This window comes from Hypomesus nipponensis, chromosome 22, assembly GCF_054491055.1.
Source record: "Hypomesus nipponensis isolate SF chromosome 22, ASM5449105v1, whole genome shotgun sequence".
NCBI classification, from domain to species: Eukaryota; Metazoa; Chordata; class Actinopteri; order Osmeriformes; family Osmeridae; genus Hypomesus; species Hypomesus nipponensis.
The window spans coordinates 17,048,871-17,070,889 of NC_140382.1; the positions used below are offsets into that span (position 1 = coordinate 17,048,871).

A 22,019-nucleotide genomic window follows, 5' to 3' on the forward strand; every position below is an offset into this window, starting at 1 on the left:
TCGCCCCTCGCCCCCCCGTGGCAGATCCGCTCCGACTCTCTGCCATGGTCTCACTCTCTGCGTCTTCCTCTTCCTGTGCGGTGGGCTCCGAGCGCTGTCTCCTCTCCTGTGGGCTCGGGGTTGTTTCTGGCTCGGCGTTACATGTGACAGCATTGCCCTCTCCGTCCCCTCCCCCGTTCCCTCCCTCTTCCCCCGCCGCCCCCCTCTCCGAGCCCAAAGCAGGGCTCATTGGCTCCCCCCGAGGGGTGTCTGCCAGGGGGGCTGGGAGATCATCTAACTGCTCTGTTTGGCTGCAGACGCTAAGCCAGTCTGTGCTCCCGTTGCCCCCAGTGCTCCCAGTGCTGTCAATGCTGCTGGCCTGGTCTTCAGGTTCAGACGAGGGCTCGGATCCCGCCTCCCTCTGCCCCTGCCCCCCATGGCCTGGGTCTCCCTCCTTCTCCAGCGGCTTGTCTTGCTTCTGGCCCATGGTTTATCTCTCCCGCTGTGACGAGAGAAGAACACAGAAAGACACAAGTAGTGGGTCAGCGCACAAACCCACCGAGATTTATAAATGTGAGGCGTCATAGTGGCATAGGCCTCGCGTCAAACCTATCCCACTCCAACACCAGCTCTCTATCTCTTCCACCAAACTCTCTCTATTTCCATCCCTCTTTTTCCCTCCCACCCTCTCTCTGACCTCCCTGTCCCACCTCATTCTGTCTGTGTGGAATGCTAGGCTATAATTATAGCGGGTCTTACTGCAGCCAGTGAGTCAGAGGACTGGGGAGGAAATGAGACAACAAGGATAATGAATCAGTCACCAGTTGCCAAGGTCAAAACCAACCCATTCGGAGTCGATCCCCTCGAGACGTGACAATATCGGGGTATCATTCTTGCATGTCAGTACCTGATTGGAGTGGGTTAGCAAGTCCGAAACACACCAAAGACGTGTTGACTCGAGGTTGGAAGTCGAATGATTCATCCTGCACATATCTACACAAGCAGCCGCAACAGGCCTGTCAGCATCCCAGAACGAGCGGTCATTAACCGTGTCTGTCCTGCGTCCTTCCCTCCTAAAGCCATCCCGTGTTTACCTTTGCTTTGACAACAGGGACCACATAAAGGCCGTCTGGAAACATGGATCAGAGTCACAAGGGCTGTGGCCTTTGAACTGGATTGTTGGAAAGTGTGTGCGAGAGACCCGGCTTCAACATGTGACATGATAGCTTGGAGAGATTATGCAAGAGACCGCAAGATCAACAGGCTTTGAATTGGTAGGAATCGGCACGCGTGTTCTTGGTAGTTGTGGGAGCTATGTGTGAGGGTGTAGCTCAGTGGTTAGAGCACTTGACTGCAGATCAAGAGGTCACACGTTTGAATCCCCCCTGTACTGGATGCCCTTCAGATAAAGTGTCTGCTAAATGAACAGTGCCATTATTATTGTCTAGCAAACAAACAACATTGTCCACTACGACCTTACAGATCCCACTCACATATCAAACACCATGAAAGATTTGTTGATGGATGTTGGAAGACGTTTGTGAATTTGTTAAGAGGAGGGTTAAGGGATGAGTATAGCTTAGGAGAGCAGAGCATTTGACTGACAAACAAGCGGTTATAAGCTCAAATCCTTCCCTTTGCGTCGCTTTGGATGAAAAATTCTGCTAAACGAATCCATCACATGATTGGGTTAGTGGATGTTAGCATGTGGATACAGTTTAAACGTGTTGACAGGAAAACTAAAGGTTGAATGGAATATCTGCTGTGTTCCCAGGGTGCCAGGTGATTGAGGACAGACAGGTGATGGAACCTCTTGACCCTGCTTCTCTAATCCCGCTCCGAGCCGCAGACGCTATTTCAGGCTTAAGTGGTGCTGAGAGGTGTTCGCTAGTCAAGGTTTTTTTTTTTTTCTCTCCCCCAAACTCATCTATTTGGTTGTCCTAAAAAGCTTATACATGAACCGATATCTGTACAAACCTAGATTCAATAAATCCAGTCTCATGGAGGTTAATAAGATCTATCTCTTGGCTGACTTGAAAGGCCTATGAACATGTAATAAATATTTAGAAACAAGACTTCAGTTTCAGTCAATCAAAAACTTTACAATGGAACAAGCCCAATTGAGAACCATCGACACAGACATTGTTGCTGAGCGAACCTCTATTTCCCCAATGCTGGGGTGATGTTGGAGCTATAAGATAATGTTACAGTGGTATGCCACTGCATGGCTCCACAGTGCTGTATCTGAGGGGTTATTCTGGGATGGATGTGTGCAGGGTCTTATAATGGCAGCAGCTGGCACTGCAGTTGTGATGAGCCTCACCCAAATATTCCCTCCCTTACTCCCTCTCCTTCTGTCTCTCTCTCTGTTCCTCCCTCCTTGTTTCTTTCTCTCCCCCCTTCCTCTTTCTCTGTTCCCCTCTCTCTCTACCTCTCTCTCTCTTTGTGATAACCACCCATGTCCCCTCCCTCCCTCCTGCCCTCCCTCCCTCTCTCTTTCTCCATCTATTTTTCTCCCTTTCTCACTCTCCAAATAACATTGACCATTAATGGGAGGCTTGTGACTCACAGAACAGCAAACTATTAGCAGCTCTGAAGGACCTCACACAGGATGCTGTTAAGACGAAAACATCACCAGGATTACCGAGGACACAACTTCCAGGACTCATAACTTCCAGAGTTAGAGAAAGGCTCAAGACCGGCCAGGGATAGAAAGGCTCTGGATCAACCTTAGACAGAGTTTGTTCTAGAGAACATGGCACAGGTTGACCTAAGGTCATTATAAGAGATAACTAAACAAATGCCTTTGCTAACTGTTGTAGATGACATCACCACAGAGGTACAGACAGAGAGGGTTTAATATAGCTCTGAACCCTCACTGTCACGGGAGGAATGGAATGCTTCAGTGTCTACTTCTTGTCCCTAAAGCTCACATACACAATGGAGGCACATGCAGTTCTCCGACAAACACGTGAGCGCACCTATTGCTTAAACAGACCATCAAATGACAAGCTCCTGCAATTGATTTCCCAAGATACAATGTATCGCTTCGAATTTAGATTTCGAAGCGAAGCAAAGTAAGATCATTCGGGCTTCCTGGATGGAACCCATTACCAATAAAACTAAAAAAGCTCACTAACTTTGTCATTGTCAAACCTCTCGCAATGCACACTTCTCAAAATGTTCCCGACTAAAGACGAAGGTGAGAGGATCTGCTAGCTGAATGTCTCTAATTCTGTGAGTCAACTGAGGACAGGAAAATCACAGAGGCAGAAAGAGAGACTACCTACCCCAGCCCGAGTTTGTCGACACCCCTGGCTGGCCTGCTTGTTGACCTGCAGTACCACAGAGTCTGTTTGCTGCTAGAAGTCTCTCTGCCACTGTACCCAGTGCTCTTCCCCCGTGATGTCAGAGTGACTTCATTTGACTAATGCAATAAGACTTCTCACTGCCTTGTGCGTCTTGCCAATAAACCCTTAGTGAGGAGGCCCACAGACAGATACTGCAGCTCTGTTGGAGAACTGAGAGGCTTCTATCTGCTGTCCAGCCCCGTGAAACAAAACAGACGACTAAAAGAGTTTTCTGTATTTCTCACGCAGATCTCTACTGTCATTCATAATGTGCCTGTGTGTTCCTCCATCCTCTGTGTGTTTGTGCACGTTACTGGAACACCCTGACGTCCTCCATCGACTGGGAACGATACGATGCGTCACAACCGTGAGCTCTGTTGTGTTATCCTGTGTTGTGTTATCCTGTGTCGTGTTATCCTGTGTGGTGTTATCCTGTGTGGTGCTATCCTATGTTGTGTTATCCTGTGTGGTGTTATCCTGTGTTGTGTTGTCCTGTGTGGTGTTATCCTGTGTGGTGTTATCCTGTGTTGTGTTATCCTGTGTGGTGTTATCCTGTGTGGTGTTATCCTGTGTTGTGTTATCCTGTGTGGTGTTATCCTGTGTGGTGTTATCCTGTGTTGTGTTATCCTGTGTGGTGTTATCCTGTGTTGTGTTATCCTGTGTGGTGTTATCCTGTGTGGTGTTATCCTGTGTTGTGTTATCCTGTGTGGTGTTATCCTGTGTTGTGTTATCCTGTGTGGTGTTATCCTGTGTGGTGTTATCCTGTGTTTCCTAACGCGTGGGGCTTGCATCCACCTCATGTTGTTAGTCCAAGATTGGACAGATAAGCTGTTGACTCCCACACAAACTAGATGAACGGAATAAGGAAACATTTCACGCCACTTAAATACATTATGCAGACAAGTAATGCTTTACTTACATGATACACATCGACTCAACAGTTTGACAAAATGCAATAAAAAAAGAAAAAAAAGTGCTTTACACATTAACATTGTAAATGTACAGTACAGTGCAAACGATACTTAACCCCCTGCACCCCTGATAAAAGATAAAAGAATGTTATCAAAAACAACCAATGTAACAAAAAACGTCCTCCTTATGTGATTGTGTTGGAGGACCTGCACTCATACACGCCATGTTTGCAAAACATCTCACCAGACTCCTCACCACTGGGGACACCTAACCATGGCAACTGGGACTCCTGAAACAACTGTATGTCTAGACTCTTTCTGTCTGTCATTCTCTCCCTCTCTCTGAGGAACAGTGTCCAGTAGGATTGTCGTGTTGTGAGAGTTCATAAACTGGTAGTCCACATGCATCTCTGTTCAATTGAGATAAACATACACTATTCTAGAAACTAATGGCTGTCAATGACGTGTGCGGGTCAGAACTTATGGTGTCTGAGAGTCTTGTCTATGTATGCATATGTCTACGTGGATGTCCTGGGCTTAAGGGGTTTCATGTTCATGCTCTTCAGGGACAGATGTGTTGATGTGTGGCGTAAGAGGGGGAAGTCCTTGGCTTTACTCGTTCTCCAGTGTGTCTGTTAAGGCCGCCGTGCAGCGGAACAGACCCAAGGCCAGGGGAGTTAAGGCACTTATGCAGAAACACAACACAAATCCAAAACTTGTTATGCAAAACAACTGAAACGCATTGCGTCGGTTCGGACGACGACGTTGCCGACGGCGACGGGAGTCACGGAAGGTTCCGGAGCCTTCCGTCCGGTGGTCTTTTTTCGTCTTCCACCGTCGCGAGCGGCCGTCGAGAGACCCAAGCCTGCGTTGTCACGGCAACGCTGAAGGTCGGAGTCCCGGGTCTGGAGTCGGCCCGGTGATGCTTTGGGGATGGAGGGCTGTTGTGCTGTAAACCTGTGCGTCCGTGGTTACGCCCTGCCCCTCACAGCCCCGCGAGGGTCACGTGACAGCGAGGGGCAAATGAAGTGCTGACACTAAATAAAGCCAGCAACTGATCTAAGGGTCAGTGTTTGGAGGAGAGAAGGGGTTAGACACCAGTCAAGAAAAGAAGAAAAAAAACAGGTTGAGAAGCAGTTTTCCACAACCAATACAAAGCCCAAATATGATTTATTACTGGATCAGTCCACAGTCTCACCTACTTTAATATAGGATATGCATCGGTGACATGTTGTATTTTCTGAATGGCTAAAGATATACGTCTCAGTCCTTTGCATGTGTACCAGTGTCCTCATCATCCCACGGTGCTCCCAAGCGTTCTAGCTCTGTCATGTGTGTGCCTGCACACTCTCCAGCCAGCTCCACTTCATCCCTGCCCAGTGAACAAGCCCAGCGAACAAGCACAGTGCAGCTCATTAGAACAAAACAAAAAGTCTCGAAACCAAAACGCCCTGGGATCAATCAACGTTTAAGCTGGCACTGAGTGATTCGACCACCTGACGTGCATCAGGTGCCGTATTGTAGAATAAGAACACGTAAAAATATAAATAACGCAACTGATAAATACAAAATAAAAAAAAAAGGGACGAGAATGAATTTGGGGAAGCGTCGTTCGAGGGGCGTGGAGGGGTTAGGGTTCATGAGGCTGTCATGGCCGCCTTTAGCTTGGGTGTTTGCGTTTCGGCTGTAAACATAACATCACATCTCCAGTCACTCCTACGGAGCGCAGAACAACACGCAGGTAAACAAGCGCTTCTTCCGGGAGTTACCATCCGTGTCTCGGTGTCCTCGTCTGACTCCGGTCTCAGTCCCGTCCACGTCACGAGTCAGAGAGTCAGAGAGAAGCTTGGTCTCCTCTCAGCCCCAAACAGCTTGAGCCTAATCACATTAATCTTCTGTTCCGCTCACAGGCAGCGCCGGAACACCACTTTATCCACAACACAGTGTAAACTGGCTTTGCTCAGATGCAGTACAGGTGGGCAGAGTGGAGACGCTGTACCCGACACGTAGTGTTAGTTCTGCCTCCTCCTCCTCCTCTCCTCGGTCTTTTATAGTGTTAATTTAACACAAATTCGCTGTGTGCTGAGGTGTGGTGCTTTGCTCGAAAGCTGTGTTCTGCAACTCATGTGACTAAGCAAATCAATCTGGTGAACAACCACAGGACAAGTTATTCAAGGCTGCCGGGCCTCCGGACCCATGGCACGTTGGCAACACATTACAGCAGGAAGTCTGACGCAATTGGCTCATACCCTGGGAGGGGGTGGGGTCATAGTCGAGCTATGCTGTAGGAGTGCACCAATAAAATAAATCCTAGCGTTCAGCAAAGGCTTCACAGGGAGTCGGGATCTGTCGAATATTTGTTGAGATGGGAGGCTTGAGACCTGGTAGAGGAGTTTGGCTTCCATTAGTAGTTTCCATGAGGCCTTGCAGTGGGCCAGTCTAGAGTCACAGCTCACAGCAACTCTGAAAGAAGCTTGAGGATTATAAACAGAGACGAAAGCCATTCTTTCACTCTGTTACACAGCATTAAGTGCTTGTGAGTCCAGCTGAGGCTAAAATAGAGCTAGCGCGCTCTCTAGCTAGCCGTCTGTGCGCATGACCCAAACGATATCTCAAGGATATGAAAAAGCAAAAAAAAAAGAAAAAAAGATTTAATTCAAATAAAGTAAACCAGAGGATGTTGTTTTAGAACATCCCTTCTTTGTCCCTCTTCCAAACATCCATAACATGCGTGATGCGTGTGCAACAAGGGAATGAGTTGTGTAACACAAATGTAAAGACGAAACTGACCACTTGAAGATGTGATTACGTGAAGTACCTCGATGGAGGAGGTCAGGCAGGCCCTGACATTGAGGGGACAGGTCAACAGAACAGGTCTTTGGACTGAAACTGTCAGAGGTGCCTGTGGTTGAGGCACACGCACACAGAGAGGCTCAGGGGTCACCCAGGGGTCACCCGGGGGTCACCCGGGGGTCACCCGGGGGTCACAAGAGGTCACCCCGTGACCTGCAAGCAGTCGGGGAGACGATGGATCCAGAGAGGATTTCCTATCCGATGATCGATAAACAGTCTCGAATCACACAGAGGGGCCGTGTGATTGAACGAATGGGAAACGTGCGCTCATTGGTCCACATTCACCGATCTCCACCAGTCGGCTCGATTCACATACAGGAAACAGGAAGTTGGAGTTATGTCACGTTCTGCTCCATCCTCCCGGCAACCGTCCCATGACCCCCAGGAGTTTTTAGTCCAGGTGTGTCTCTGCTAGGAGAGGGGGCCATCCTGGTAGACACCCCCCCCCCACTCCAGCCTGGTTCTCTCTGGAGGAGACCTGATGGGGGGGGGGGGGGGGTCAGTCTTCTGGGGGCGGGACGGGGAGTGTGAGGGGAAGTTCCAGCATTCAGTCACCTCCAGGGGGCAGCGACAGGGGCCGGGGAGGGCTCCCCCGGGGTGGAGGAAGGGTCGGCGGGGGGCGGGGAGGGGGAGGGCGGGGGGTCTTGGGAGAAGCTGGCGCTGGCGGACGGGGTGAGATCCTCCGTGGATAGGGTGAGGCCTCCCAGCTTGGCCAGGGAGCTGGAGCGTTTGAGGCGGGAGGGCATGGTGAGGCCGGCCAGCCTCATGTGGCTCTCGATCTCCAGGGCCCGCTGGCGGACCAGGCCGGGCTGGCCCCCGCGGAGGCTGTGGAGGCTGTCGCTGCTGGAGCTGCGAGTGAGGCTGGAGGAGCCGTGGGGAGAGGAGAGAGGAGTCCGGGTGAAGGTGGCGCCCGGGGGGGAGGTCACGTGGGCTGGGGGGTGCTCCTGGGCCGAGACGGTTGGGGAAGAGGTCCGGGGCTCGGAGGGGAGCTCCAAATCTCCCTCCACCTCCATATCCTCCAGCACCCCTGCCCCCAGCCCCACGTCCATCTGCTCGGGCAGGGCCCCGGCCGAGAGCTGCCCCTCCGCGGCCAGGCTGGCCAGCCTCTCCAGCTGCTCCGCTCTCTGCCTCACCACGCCCGCCCCCAGGCGTGTCCTCTGCAGCGCCGCCAGGGCTTCCCGACGCAGCGCCGCCTCCCCACCAGGGGGCGTCTCCTCCAGGGCCAGCCGGAACGCCACCCCTTCCCCTGGGGCGGCCGCGGGGGGCCTCTCCCCCTCCAGGCTCAGCTCCAGCAGGGTGAGCTCGGTCACGGCTCCGCAGCCGGCCTCCCGGCCCGGCTCCTCCTCCTCCTCCTCCTCCTCCTCCTGCAGCTCGTCCATGTCCTCCGTCTCCAGCGAGCAGCGGTCGCGGGGCAGCTCCTCGCAGCTCATGGGCGACACCAGGCGCTGGCGGTACGCCTCCAGGCGCGCCACCGGGGCCGGCAGGGCGCAGGGGGCCCCCGGGCAGCACAGACGCCCGCAGGGCTGCACCAGGGTGGGGGGCACTGGCGGCGCGGGGGCCGGGGCGGAGGGAGGGGTCGGCGTGGGGGCGAAGTGCGTCCCCGGGGGGTCGATGGAGATGGTGGGGATGCTGCAGAGGCGGGCGGGGTTAAGGCGGTGGGGGCGGCCCCCGGCTGGGCGCTCGCAGCGGCGGCTCTGGGGCAGGCGGAGGCAGTCTGTACACGTCTGGTAGGACGGCTTCACCTTGGAAGGGTTTCCTGTGCTAGCACTGTCCTAAACAGAGGAAACAGACAGGCAGGATACGTGGTCAGACACGAGATGACTCTGCACGTCGAGGAGAAGTTCAACCCTTAAAAAAAACTAAAAAACAACTTTATTTATGCAGTCTTCGTGTGTTGTTTTGGATATAAGTGTCTGTTAAATAAACCAAAAAAATGAGTAAAATATACAACATTCTCACAAAACATACAACATCGCAATCCCTTTAGTAATACAATGTTTGGTACATAGGATCGCTGCTATGTCGGGCGGGTTCTAGACTGTTCCACTCACGTCAAAAGCAGCCGGGCAGCTGCGCTTGGCCGCCAGACGGTTACTGTTGTTGGTGTTGAGGTTGGCCAGGCCTAACCGGCTCTCCTCCTTCCTGTCCCCCGCCTCCCCCTCTCCCCCCTCCTCCCCCCCCCGCCGCCTCTCCTCCCCCCCGGCGGGCCGGGCCAGGGCGGCCATCTCCGCCTCCTCCTTCTGCGCCTCCTCCTCGTCCTCCTCCTCCACCGTGCTGAACTCCAGACGCAGGCGCGTCTCCTCCAGGGGCTCCAGACGGCCGCACGTCTGGGCGCCGGCCGCCTCGCCCGGCAGCGCCAGCTGGGCCATGGGGAACCCCTCGTCCTCCAGGAGGGCGTCGCGCTCCACGTCCTCGATCTGGATGAACACCCTCTCCATGCCCAGCAGGGGCGGGCCGCGCACCGGCGTCGAGGGCTCGCTGTCCAGCGCCGTGTCCGACAGGCGGCGGAAGTAGTAGTTGTAGTTGAGCGGGTCCAGTGGCTCCACCTCCAGGCCCCTGCAGGGGGAGCCGCCGCAGACGCCTCGCCCCCAGACGTCCTCCTCCTCCAGGGAAGAGGCTCGCAGCCCCGGGGGGTCCTCTCCGGGGACCTCCAGGCCGCAGCCGTGCCCGGACGCCTCGTCGCCCCCGTCCTCGTCCCCTTCAGGCCTCCACAGCTTGTTGTGCCGCTGCTTGCTGGGGGGGCGGGAAAACACAGTCGTGGTCAGTTAAAGGGCCATGAAGCAGGGGGTCTCTAACCCTGTTCCTGGACAAGTTCCTTCCTGTAGGGTTTGACTCCAAACCCAGTTGTGACTAACCTGATTCAACATGTCAACCGGCTAGCCGTTAGAATCAGGTTGGCTTGATTAGTGCTGGAGAAAAAAAACCTGCAAGACGTTTGGTCTGCAGAAACAGGGTTGGAGACCCCTGCCTCAGTCAGACAAGATTTAAAATACCTTCACTAGCCGACTCAAAGCTACCATAGTCCATAAGAATCTTGGCCTATGACCTTATAATCCACCTTTATGGGTACACCCACTACTAATGCTGTGTTCACACCAAACGTGAAGTGAATTATTCGCCAGTCAAGATGACATGAAAAGTCAATGCAAACACTCAAATTTGCGAGAATGACGCAAATTTGTCAGTGACACCTCAACATTGATAAACTTTTGCGACACAAATATGAATTTATATCAAAGTAAAAATTCAAGGTTTTTGAAATCCAGGTTGCTGAAAAGGTTACCCGACATAACCCTCAGAGAACCTGTGGTTCCAGACAGCAGAGGTAGGGGGGGGTGGACCCGGCCGGCTCACCTGGCGTCCAGGATGCCCTCGTACTCGGCCAGCTGCCTCATGAAACCGGCGTTGGGACGCGCCACGCTCCTCTTCTGCTTGACGAAGCTGAACGCTCGCTCCAGCGACCAGCCGTACTCCTTCATGGCGTAGGCGATCACCGTGGACGCCGAGCGACTCACCCCCATCTTACAGTGGACCAGACACTTCGACTGGTTCCTCCTGATGGTCAATCACAACACAAACAGAAAATGACAGAATGCTTTATTTATTTATTTTATTTTTTCATCAAAATAATTACGGAGTCAGTTGGCTGAGTGGTTAAGGATTCGGGCTAGTAACCTGAAGGTTGCCAGTTCAATTCCCGGCCATGCAAAATGACGTTGTGTCCTTGGGTAAGGCACACCACCGTACTTGCCTCGGGGGAATGTCCCTGTTCTTACTGTCAGTCGCTCTGGATAAGAGCATCTGCTAAATGACTACATGTAAATTAACATCAGCCTACTGAAACTAAAAGAATAAGCAGCAGTCAACGATAAGATGTGATATTTGGAGCGTTTTATGGTATATATATATATATATATATATATATATGTGTGTGTGTGTGTGTGTGTGTTCTAGCAGAGGCTGCCGGTCTCACTTGGCTCTGAGGATGAAGTTGTAGGTGTCGTTCCAGTGAGCCAGGAGGTCCGTGGTCTCCTCATCGTACACACGGATGTTGTGGTAGGAGAACGTCCCTGGGAAAAAGTTATCAATCTCCCTGGTCACGTTCAGGATATAACCAATCCTGTATCAAATACAAAACACTGTGATGAATCTCTGGCGGAAGAAAAAAAAATAACTACATGTTGTTCAGTGAGTTTTTTTTTGTCAAAAAACTCCTAAATTCATGACTAATAAATTGAATTCAATCACTCGTTCAGCAAGAAAAATTGACACAGATTTCATAACCATTCATTCGAAAACTGTATTTTTCTCCGCTACAGACGTTTTATATATTCATGACTACTGTAGAATAACGGGCTTTGGCATTGTGGCTCAGGACTTTTATATAAGAAATCCATCTGATGTGTTTGTAAACACTCACCCGCAGTCTCGCAGCTCCTCCAAGTTAGACGCGTTCCACTCAGAGCCCTGGGGTCGTCATGGGCAACGAATATCATGTTGGTCAGGGTTAAAGGTCACAGCCTAACCCGCTGAGGTTAAGTTCATGTTCAAAGCTAAGATGCTAAGTGTGTGGGTGACTGAGGACTGGATGAGGGGATTAGGTAGAGGATTACGGCAGGTTGACATGTGGTCAGTGTGTACTTTAGACTAGTAAATACAGACTCTAACCACCAAAATACTGTTTAAACTACTATTTGTTTGTCACTTTGGATAAAAGCATCTGCTGAATGACTCTGATGTGGTGTAGGAGGGCCAGCGGTGTTACCAGGTAGAGGTGGTCGAAGATGAGGGTGGCCTTGTCCATCTGGCCCAGGATCAGCAGCATCTCGTTGTCGATGAACTCCTTGAACTCCTTCAGGTTACAGCTCATGTGGTGCTCCAGCTCTGTACGGATCTGATACCCACACACACAGACACACACAAAGACACACACACACACACACAGACACAGACACACACAGACACACAGACACACACAGACACCCACACACACAGACACACACACAGACACACACACACAGACACCCACACACACATTGCTTGTGTAATAAATCTATCTATAAGACCACCAATAAACTACACGTCCCTGTTGCTGTGGCATTCACGATGAGAACGTCCGGCCGTGGAACCGTACCTCCTTAGACGTGACGTTCTCCAGGTCCTGGAACATCATGATGCTGCGCAGCTTGGCTCTGATCTGGCCCTCGGTCCTCTCTCTCTCCGTGGGCCTGCCAGTGCAGCAGCAGCAGCAGCAGCACAGCGTTACCCTTCTGATCTTACACTGTGCTAAGCGTATTCACAAGCGTTCATTGACGTGGCGAAGGTCTCACCGGTCCACGAACATGGCGGGGGAGTCTGGCCTGGGCGTCTCCAGGTCGCTCATGGCGTTCCACTCGTTGATGCAGCTCTGCTCCGAGGAGACGCAGCTCTCGTAGAAGCCCGTCCAGGTGAGCGCCATGCCCCCGGGGAAGTAGTTGTACCTGCGGGACACCTCGCACGCCTTGTGGAGGATCTGGAGAGCAGACCTGAACACACACACACACACGCAGACACACACAGACACACGCATGCACATTCACACATTTTTATCCAGGGGTTCCCCATTTTCATCAAAACTGCATCGTATTTCAGTGGTCTGAATGAAGGTACGGTCCTCGTTTAGCAGACACTGTGCAAGGTAATCGCTTCTCAGCTATGATGAACAATGACAACTCTACTACACTGCAACCATCCCTACATTATTACTTAGTACAGTGCTTTTAAAGTGCAGTAATGTCTCTCTTGACCACTAGATGGTGCTCAACCTAATCTGCTGATTAGGCAGGATAATGTCATGATTTTTCATCCTTCCTTTCAATACATTCCAGTACAAACAACAACTGAATCGTTTCCCTCTGTGATGTAAGTACACCAGCTGAGGGGGTCAAGCTGCAGTACAGACACACATGAAGTCACACCTCCACCCCACACTCACCACATGGCCTGCACAGAAACAGGCTTGAAAACATGTGCCCTTCCTGCCGTAGTCACACTGAACCCCCTGAGAAGAGAAGACGAGAGGAAGATGAAACGTTAGTCCATGGGAAAGGAGAAGAGGTGGAGATATGGAGGCATAAGAGCTGTCCTCCCACACACACAGCTGAACGGGCCCATGGGACTATTCACTGACACTAACCAGTGGAACATTCCACTCACAGCGGGACTTAACAGGTCAGCAAGAACTCCACTTCCAGGGATGGAGTGAACTGGCCTGCAGTGGACAGTACTGTCCACTAGGGGGCAGGGGAACCCAGTGTGTCTGCGAGGAGCGGCGCATTTTGCAACGATGCATCTTGAAGGCAGGTTCACATACTAGCTTTGCGGACCTATATGCAGAGGGTGGGCTTAGCGAGATGTGTTCGTTTGCACCCAGAGAAAGGCTATTTAGAAATATCTGAGTTCCGATTGGTCATTCGCATCCATCTGGACCTAAAAGTTGAAAGTGAATTTTCGTATTTTTGCGAGGAGAAACCCGCCGCAGCCATCTTGAAAATGTACAGAGTTTAAAAAAAAGAGTTTAAACATAGAAACTCTCAATGAAACTCAGCAGCCTTGCTACACCTGCACAGGGAGGCGTGTTCATTCTGTTCACACTGACAGACCACGGAACACAATAACATACTTTAAGTCTTTATCTGCTCAGTAGGAACTCACCCATCTCCATCTAGATGTATCTTTGTGTCGCTCCACAGTGGCAGCACCATCCCGATCGAGCAACTTTTACTGAAAAAGGACAAAGTAAGAGTTAAACACAAAACGTTAAATTTTCAAGCACCTGTGTTACAGAGAGAGAGATGCCATCGTCTGGGTAGGGTTCAGGTGTCTCACGCCAACACCTGGCCCCACTTCCTGTTTCCGGTGAGGGAAACAGGAAGTGGGAGGCTTGTGTACCTGTCCTTGTCGGTAAAGTCCATCCCCAGCAGGAGGTTCTCCTCCGTATCCTGGCGACCGTTGGTGTAGACCACAACCATGTACCGCAAGCGCTCAGACCACCCGCTCTCTAACCGGACAGCCTGGGAGGGCGAGATACAGGGTGTACTTACAACATGGGGAGTGTGTGTGCGTGTGTTAAAGAGTGTAAATGTGCGTGACCGTGTGTGTGAATGAGGGAGTGAGTGTGTGTGTGTCTGAGTGAGTCTGTGTGTGTCTGAGTGTGTGTGTGTGTGTCTGCCTGTTTGTGACCGAGCGAGTGAGCGAGTGTGTCACTGCAGGGGTGGTTGAGAGTGCTGTGCTGCTACTGACCAGCTTGATGCGGTCCTCTGAGCGGAGCGTGTTGATCATGATCTGAAGGTGCTGAGGAAGATCTCCTGAGAGACAGAACACAGAAGGGGTTAGCCAGAGATCTAGAACACAGAAGGGGTTAGCCAGAGATCTAGAACACAGTCCTGTCTGCACGTCACTTTAAAGAAAAGTGTCCGCTAAATCACCACATTGCATTCATCTTATTATTATTATTATGATGATGATAAACGCAGAAACAAGACATTCAAACGTCAAAAAGCAGTGCTAACACACGGCTCAGCTGCAGGTGATCAACCCTGAGCTCTGCTTTCCAGCTGTCCTCGCTGCAGATCGTGTCTTGAGATCAGGACCACCACCGCCCCCCCCCCCCCCCGATTCCGCACATCTCCTTCCCTCAGACCTGCACCTGTCATGACTAGAGCTGGACAGCGTTCCCCAAAAGATCTCATCTTATCTGAGGAACACGGTCCCTGACAGGAAGAGGAGAACATGCCGGAACACACGGTCTGGACACAGATGTAAACGGGCAGTCTGGAGATGTACAGGTAGATAGATACATACCAGGATTATCACTGCGCTAAATCCTCTGGAGGAAAACATCAACTTAAACGCCTGATGACTGAATGTGATCGACGTGTGTGTGTCAACAACATAATTGCCATTAGACTCTTTGTACCTCAACATTTTCCGTAAGTACACACATACAGACCTAATACACGCGTGTGCATGCACAAACACAAACAGAAAGAAAAGCATGCCCACGGCTGAGGTAACAGCGGAGCGCTGCTGGTTCCAGCTGGTGACATTACGCAACACCTCGATGGGAAATTCAAACATAGCCGATCTACAAAGCCTTATCTTGTTTAGTCTGCCTTCTCTCTTTTCACCAGTGAAGGACTGAACAGGTCCGTCAGCCCTCACAGAAGCTCCGGGGACAGACACTCCCCTAACCCCGCCCCTTTAGAGTCAGCACTCCCCTAACCCCGCCCCTTTAGAGTCAGCATGCCCCTAACTCCGCCCTTTTAGAGTCAGCACTCCCCTAACCCCGCCCCTTTAGAGTCAGCACGCCCCTAACTCCGCCCTTTTAGAGTCGGCACTCTCCTAACCCCGCCCCTTTAGAACCGCCACTCCCCTAACCCCGCCCCTTTAGAACCGCCACTCCCCTAACCCCGCCCCTTTAGAACCGCCACTCTCCTAACCCCGCCCCTTTAGAACCGCCACTCTCCTAACCCCGCCTCATTAGGATAGCCAGATCAGTGTAGTGTGTGTGTTTGTGCAAGTGGTTTGTCTCTGAGGCTCCCTGTCGGTGTCACCGCTTGGTCACCCTTCACTGCCCCCAGGCTGCACACAAGTTAGTGGTGTGTGTGTACCTGCGTGCTGGTGGTGTGTGTGTAGTACCTGCGTGCTGGTGGTGTGTGTGTGTGTGTGTAGTACCTGCGTGCTGGTGGTGTGTGTGTGTGTATGTGTGTGTGTACCTGCGTGCTGGTGGTGTGTGTGTGTGTGTGTATTACCTGCGTGCTGGTGGTGTGTGTGTGTGTGTGTACCTGCGTGCTGGTGGTGTGTGGGGGTCTTGGGGCCCTGAGGACTGCTGCCCTGCTGCAGGAAGAGAGCTGCTCCTTTGACCATGAAGAAGCTCTCGCTGAGGCTGAAACACAGAGAGGAAGAGGAGGGAGAGATTTCATCATCAGCATCATCATCCTCCAAGTCCCCCCTGAAGGTGCCACATGGAGAATAAGGAGTAAATCGGACTCAGCAGAAAGAAAAGGTTTCACAGCAATGGAACTGAGATCAGCATAATATAATTTGGATGTTTTAGCCAGTTGTCCTTCCAGCAGCAAAGTGAATGGATGCCTAAAATAGTTTTTCCATAGGTGTTTTGTCCATTCCTTCCATTTGTTATATTTGTTTCCATATACAGCTGTACGCTGACATCCCATACTGTCTGACAGCTGTTACCATAACAACCCTGCAACATCCCATAATGCATTTGTTGTCGCCTGTGTTCTACCGTGGCTCCTCCCTCCCTCCCTCCCTCCCTCCCTCCCTCCCTCCCTCCCTCCCTCCCTCCCTCCCTCCCTCCCTCCCTCCCTCCCTCCCTCCCTCCCTCCCTCCCTCCCTCCCTCCCTCTCTCCCTCTCTCTCTCTCTCTCTCTCTCTCTCTCTCTCTCTCTCTCTCTCTCTCTCTCTCTCTCTCTCTCTCTCTCTCTGAGAATGAGAAACCGACAACATGGAGATGTGGTTCTGCTCAGAGATGTCAGGGCTGCTTATTGCGTTCTAAAGGTTCAGCGAGCAGGAAAGGGCGTGGGGAGATCTTCAGGGAGACTGTCAGCAGCCTGTGCTGCGAGCGAGACCTTTCCTAAATGAAATACATCTTTGCAGATACAGACCCGACGCTGCTTGATTGGCTTCACTGACCTTTGGCAAAGGATCAGCAATGCAGCTTTCGGTCTGTCCTTCTAGCTTTCTCTCTATATTATATATGATATAGATATTATATATAGATATTATATATATATATGACTGAGTGTACTGAGTATATATATGTATGTATATATATATATAGATATATGACTGAGTATATCACACTCAGTCATATATTCTTTCCATATATTCTGTCTGTCTGTCTCTCTCCATCATTCTGTCTCACTATCCCCATCGCCGTTATTGTTTGCTTTGTTCAGTAACATCCTTATCTTCCCTCTCCCTTCTCCCTTCTCTTCTCTGGCCCAAGTCTGCTGACTGTCCCTAAGGTTCACTCGCCTAGCCTCCCCTGGCCTCTCATGGAGGTCGGCCTCCCCTGGCCTCCCCCGGCCTCATCCCTGAGGTCCAGTAGCTATGAGGCTTTTGGCTCGGACAGCGCTGGAGAGAAACAGAGTGTGGCTTTGTTTGGAGAAGGCTAGCTGCCCTCTCTGCCACCAAACACAAAGCCTGCTGTGACGGGCTGGGGCCATCGCAGGACCTTGTGTTCCAGCTACTCTGTTACGTGGTTGTCATTGTTTCTGGACAGGTTTCTACTGACAAAGTAGAAACGAATGATCAGATCCCAGGTTGACAGAATGACAATGACAATGAGAGAGAGAGAGAGAGAGAGAGAGAGAGAGAGACAGACAGAGAGACAGAGAGGGAGAGAGAGAGAGAGAGAGAGAGAGAGAGAGAGAGAGAGAGAGAGAGAGAGAGAGAGAGAGAGAGAGAGAGAGAGAGAGAGAGAGAGAGAGAGAGAGAGAGAGAGAGAGAGAGAGAGAGAGAGAGAGAGAGAGAGAGAGAGAGAGAGAGAGAGAGAGAGAGAGAGAGAGAGAGAGAGAGAGAGAGAGAGAGAGAGAGAGAGAGAGAGAGTGAGTGAGTGAGAGAGTACACAGTAGCAGGGTACAGTATACACTAATAACTTTGTAGTTGAGTGTCTTTGAAATGACTTGACTGGTGATAAGTCCACCAGAGTGACGAGGAACAATGTGAGTCTGTTCCTACCACAAGTAAAAAGACCTTCAAAAACCAACAGACGAAAAATTCCGAAAAAATACATTGTTTTCCTCTCGTGAATTCCAGAACACTGCCCCTCTGAACACAAACGCATTCTCTGTACACATTCCTCGTGTCTTCTTCCTCAAGACCAAATAAGACCCGAAAAGCGATCTCAGAACCAAAACACAGAATCTCAGAACACCAACGTCGTCGCGCTCATCACCGATCTGAACCCTGCTGCCTCCGAGGTGCCGTTCGGACGAGAGCACGGCGAGACGATGACTCACATGCGGTAGATGTCTCTGGGAGTCAGCACGGCGTTCTCCACAAAGTGGGGCAGCATGGTCAGCATGGCTTCCTGGCAGGGGGACGCCACCAGATGCATCCTGTGGACTGCCGAGGACCGCAGCCTGCCCCAGACCAGACCTCCCCAGACCAGACCTCCCCAGACCAGACCTCTTCTTCTATGGTCCCCTCCGCTGATCTCCTCACCCCTGTGCTTCCTCCTCACCTCTCACAGCCAGTCCAAGGGGAAACACTCCCCGGCATCGGACATCTCCAAAGCAGCTTGTCCGTAAACCCGTCTGTCTGTTTTGGTGTTCTTAAAAAGACATTTCCTTTTCTCTGTGTTCCAGCGAAGAGCACAAGTGAGGTTGACCAGACACAAGCTATGCGTGTCCAGTTATGATTACTGTCCTGCTCTCTCTCTCTCTCTCTCTCTCTCTCTCTCTCTCTCTGGTTGCCGTGGCAGACGATCGTACTGTCGACCCCACCGCCGTCCTCATCCGTCTGACGCCCGTCCGCTCGGCCCTGCCTGCCCCCCGCCCCCCCCCCCCCCCCGCCCACGAGCGGCTGCTTATCTCCTCCTCGGAGCGCGCGCTCCGGCAATCAGCGCCCCCCCCCCCCTCCCCCTCCACAAAAGCGCCATTCAGGCGCGGCGGTCAGATCGGGTGGCAGGGAGAATCTGCGTCTCGACTCGGTTCACAAAGCAGACGTCTGGAGATGAGGACGGACATGAGGCGTCCCGCGCACATAAGCTCCATGCCGAGTCACCGAGCAGGGAGGAAGCGCTCCGCTCGCTGGAGCGCTTCACACAAAAGCATGACGAGACACATTAAACTCTGCGTGACCCGAGATATTCAACAAGTTATGCGACGCCTTGCAGGCATAACTCACACACATACAGAAATACACACACACACATACGCACACACACATACACACACATACCTCCAGTCATGAGGTTGGCCCTTTCAAGGCTGTTGTGTAAGCCTGTCTACTGCTAGGTTTTCCTGCTGAGAACCAAGGACTGCTGGAGGGTACAGTGTGGATTAGGTTTCTGTCTGACTGCTACAGTAAGGGCCATAGAGGTCTGGCTGACACCAGACTCGTGGCACTATGGTTTGAAGAACAGAACTGAGTGTGCAGCTAGGACTGGGCTGTATAACAACAACAACAACAACATGAGCACACACGTCTTATCACCTTCGCCACCACGCTACACAGACAGTCTAATCTAGAACACTATAAGTATCAACAGAATGTCATTCTTTGACTGGACGTGGGTTCTGTGCAGTCCACCACCAGCTCTTTAACAAAGATAGATGAAGCTTGATTACCATCAATATTCGTATTTGTTCTGTCTTCTTGGATATATGAATGACACCGAAAACATGCCAGCCTAAAGCTGAAGGGAAATGATATTGGTGACGCTGGTGAACCTAAGAGATGTTTTATGTCCTTAGGCATCTTATCACGATGACAGTACTGTAAATGATTATGAGAGGGCAGGATGTGATGTTCAGAACAGCTTCCATGCCTCTATCTACATCTCGTCTCTGTTTCCTGTAACTTAGAGCCAGGGCTTCAGCGAGCGAGGAAGGGGGCAGGGGGTCAAAGTTCATAGGGCTTGGGAAACACACTCAGTGATTTCCCAGCGATGTAATGCACACCCCCTCACTCCCAAGAGAGCACAGCAGATCATTATTTTACATTACCCTCATCTATGTGCATTCTCAGCGATTAAGGGAAACATAAGAGTTGAAACTCTAGACCTCAGGCTGGACACAGTCTTTCACTGCTGCCGTTACACTCCACATTGAGGGGGAACAAGAATGCATTCTAACACAATAAAACATTCTAGGAGAAGACAGTATTCTAGAACAAGAAGGAGTTCTAGATTGAGAACGCATTTTCAGAACAAGAATGCATTGTGACATTGAGACAGCATTCTAGAACGAGGAGTTCTAGTCTGTTTTGCACATTGCTCTTTGGCCGTTTACACCACACCGCATTTGATTCCATCCCACAGCTTTCATTTCAAGTCTTCCTCTTTTAGAGCAGAAGAGGAAGTTCTCACCTTTGGTTGGTCCTCCGGTCATCGTCACTCCCAACGTCCTGAAACAGAATGAAAGACAATCAGGCTGTAAGTCAGTCGGACCTCAATGTGTCTCCAGTCCTGCCAGGCTTCCTCAGCTTCCTAAACCAGCAACACAGTATACCAGCCATACCCTTACACTGACCTTACACTGTGATGTCATCATCCTCATCATCATTCACTCGCGGACCTTACAAGACTTGTCTAAGTCTCTGTAATGGTGGACCTCTATGCTTTGAAGATGTGGGCAGACTATCACTAACTGGTCGACGCAGCTTGGATATCTCTGGGGATGTGTAACTCTAGATAGAGATGAGCGCGTTGGCAGCCTTACTATAACGCAGAGCATATTGGTGTCGTAAGTGGTTTGCCGATGCCCAAACCACCCCCAAAGCATCATCTTTGTGAAAGATCAAATATTAAGAGGTTTTGGCCACTTATCAAATGTAAGATCACGTCTGCAAAGCTGTTTTTAATGATGTGATTAGTATGACATCATTCCTGCAGCAGTATGTGGTGGTTTTTTTATGTGGTGGTGGTTCAAGATGCTGTGACTTTCCTGACACTATACAACGTTTTTAACAAACAACCAAAGACCACCATTTTAAGTGAGAGAGCAAGTGGAATTTAAAGAGACCTCCAATGTCTTCACTATGCATTTCATGTTCTCCTACGCCCGAGAAAGGTGTACCACACAAAAGCAGACGGGTGGCTTCGGTGAGAGTACAATAGGGTACCAGCACCCCCTACTGTTCATACTTTGTAACTATGATCTCATCTATGTTTTGAAACGTCGCACACCTGCCACACAGTCAGTTTTTGAAACAGTATTTGACAGTCATAACACAAAAAAACAACCCCGCGGGAGGTGACTAAGCACAACACCCGCAGGTCTTTTCCAACAGGCAACACATCTAGCTACCGTGCGTACTAAAGAAAGTGTTGAAGAATTCCCATACACAGCTAGCAAGAGACGATTTGGGGAAAATCAAACGCACTTTCTAAACTTGCGTTTATGTTTGTTTGGTTACAGTCGGAATAATGCCGCGTTCTGACTGGGAACAACACTGACGAAAACGACTACTGCCCCAAATGAATGCTTTGTTCTACACCTAATCCCTAGCTGAGATTTTGTTTACGAGCTCTTGCGAGCCAGGATCATTTATGTTCAAGTATTCCGTTAGGTAATCACTACATTATTCTTTGACAATGACTGGCGTAACGATATTATGAATCAGAACACCGCAACTGAAATTCTTTGACAGTTTCAAGTGCCATCTGCAACACCGGGCCTAGCGGATTTGGAGCATCGCTACATCGGTAGCATCCCCGGTTTTTCCTCCAGCGTTGCCTACCGCAACACCCCCGGTGCTAGTCGGGTTCCACTTACCTCCCCAGCGTTGGTGGTGGCGGTGCTGGCGGAGGATGCTGCGCTGGGGGTGGGAGAGCGCTGCAGAGTAACCAGGGCCATGTCTGGATACTGTCGCTAGGAGAAGACAGTCCTTGGAAGGGAAATCTCTCGGACAAGATACGCCGAGATTTTCCCTGTCCACCACCAGGGACAAAATACTCAAGATCGCATTAAATATTTTTTGCATCTGATTTCACACCCCGTAGAAAACCATTCGTCAGCTTCCCCCTAGCCCATCCTGCACAGTTCATTCTGGAATAGTCTCGGATGTATTGTAAATAAGCAACGAATCTCCCCCGTCTGTGTTATTTGCCATGGTCTCGCGCACACAAACACCAAATTGCAGGTTGCATGCGGGGCAGAAATGAATTGCAGCGTTACTTCTCTCCCGGCTGCTGT

The 22,019-nt window shown here is 51.0% G+C and overlaps 1 protein-coding gene across 1 annotated transcript; it reads right to left on the reverse strand.

Moving 5' to 3' along the window:
- Positions 1 to 7,644: 7,644 nt before the first annotated feature.
- On the reverse strand, positions 7,645 to 21,960 carry ssh1b (slingshot protein phosphatase 1b). The gene is made up of 15 exons (XM_084687623.1): positions 21,600 to 21,960; positions 20,192 to 20,229; positions 15,919 to 16,019; positions 14,375 to 14,439; positions 14,024 to 14,145; positions 13,787 to 13,855; positions 13,068 to 13,133; positions 12,424 to 12,618; positions 12,228 to 12,321; positions 11,859 to 11,987; positions 11,514 to 11,560; positions 11,067 to 11,213; positions 10,448 to 10,648; positions 9,145 to 9,826; positions 7,645 to 8,865 (listed from the first exon to the last, which is right to left on the reverse strand). The coding sequence occupies exons 1-15, from the start codon at positions 21,678 to 21,680 to the stop codon at positions 7,645 to 7,647; spliced, it is 3,258 nt and encodes a 1,085-aa protein (XP_084543749.1). The 5' UTR covers positions 21,681 to 21,960.
- Positions 21,961 to 22,019: the final 59 nt, after the last annotated feature.

Bases quoted from the DNA above. Each gene is read 5' to 3' on its own strand.
- ssh1b (XM_084687623.1), bottom strand. From the start codon at position 21,680: ATGGCCCTGGTTACTCTGCAGCGCTCTCCCACCCCCAGCGCAGCATCC. The intron at 16,020-20,191 runs GTGAGAACTTCC...TCTGTGTTTCAG, and splicing joins GACCGGAGGACCAACCAAAG to CCTCAGCGAGAGCTTCTTCA. The intron at 10,649-11,066 runs GTGAGACCGGCA...ATTGACCATCAG, and splicing joins AACTTCATCCTCAGAGCCAA to GAGGAACCAGTCGAAGTGTC.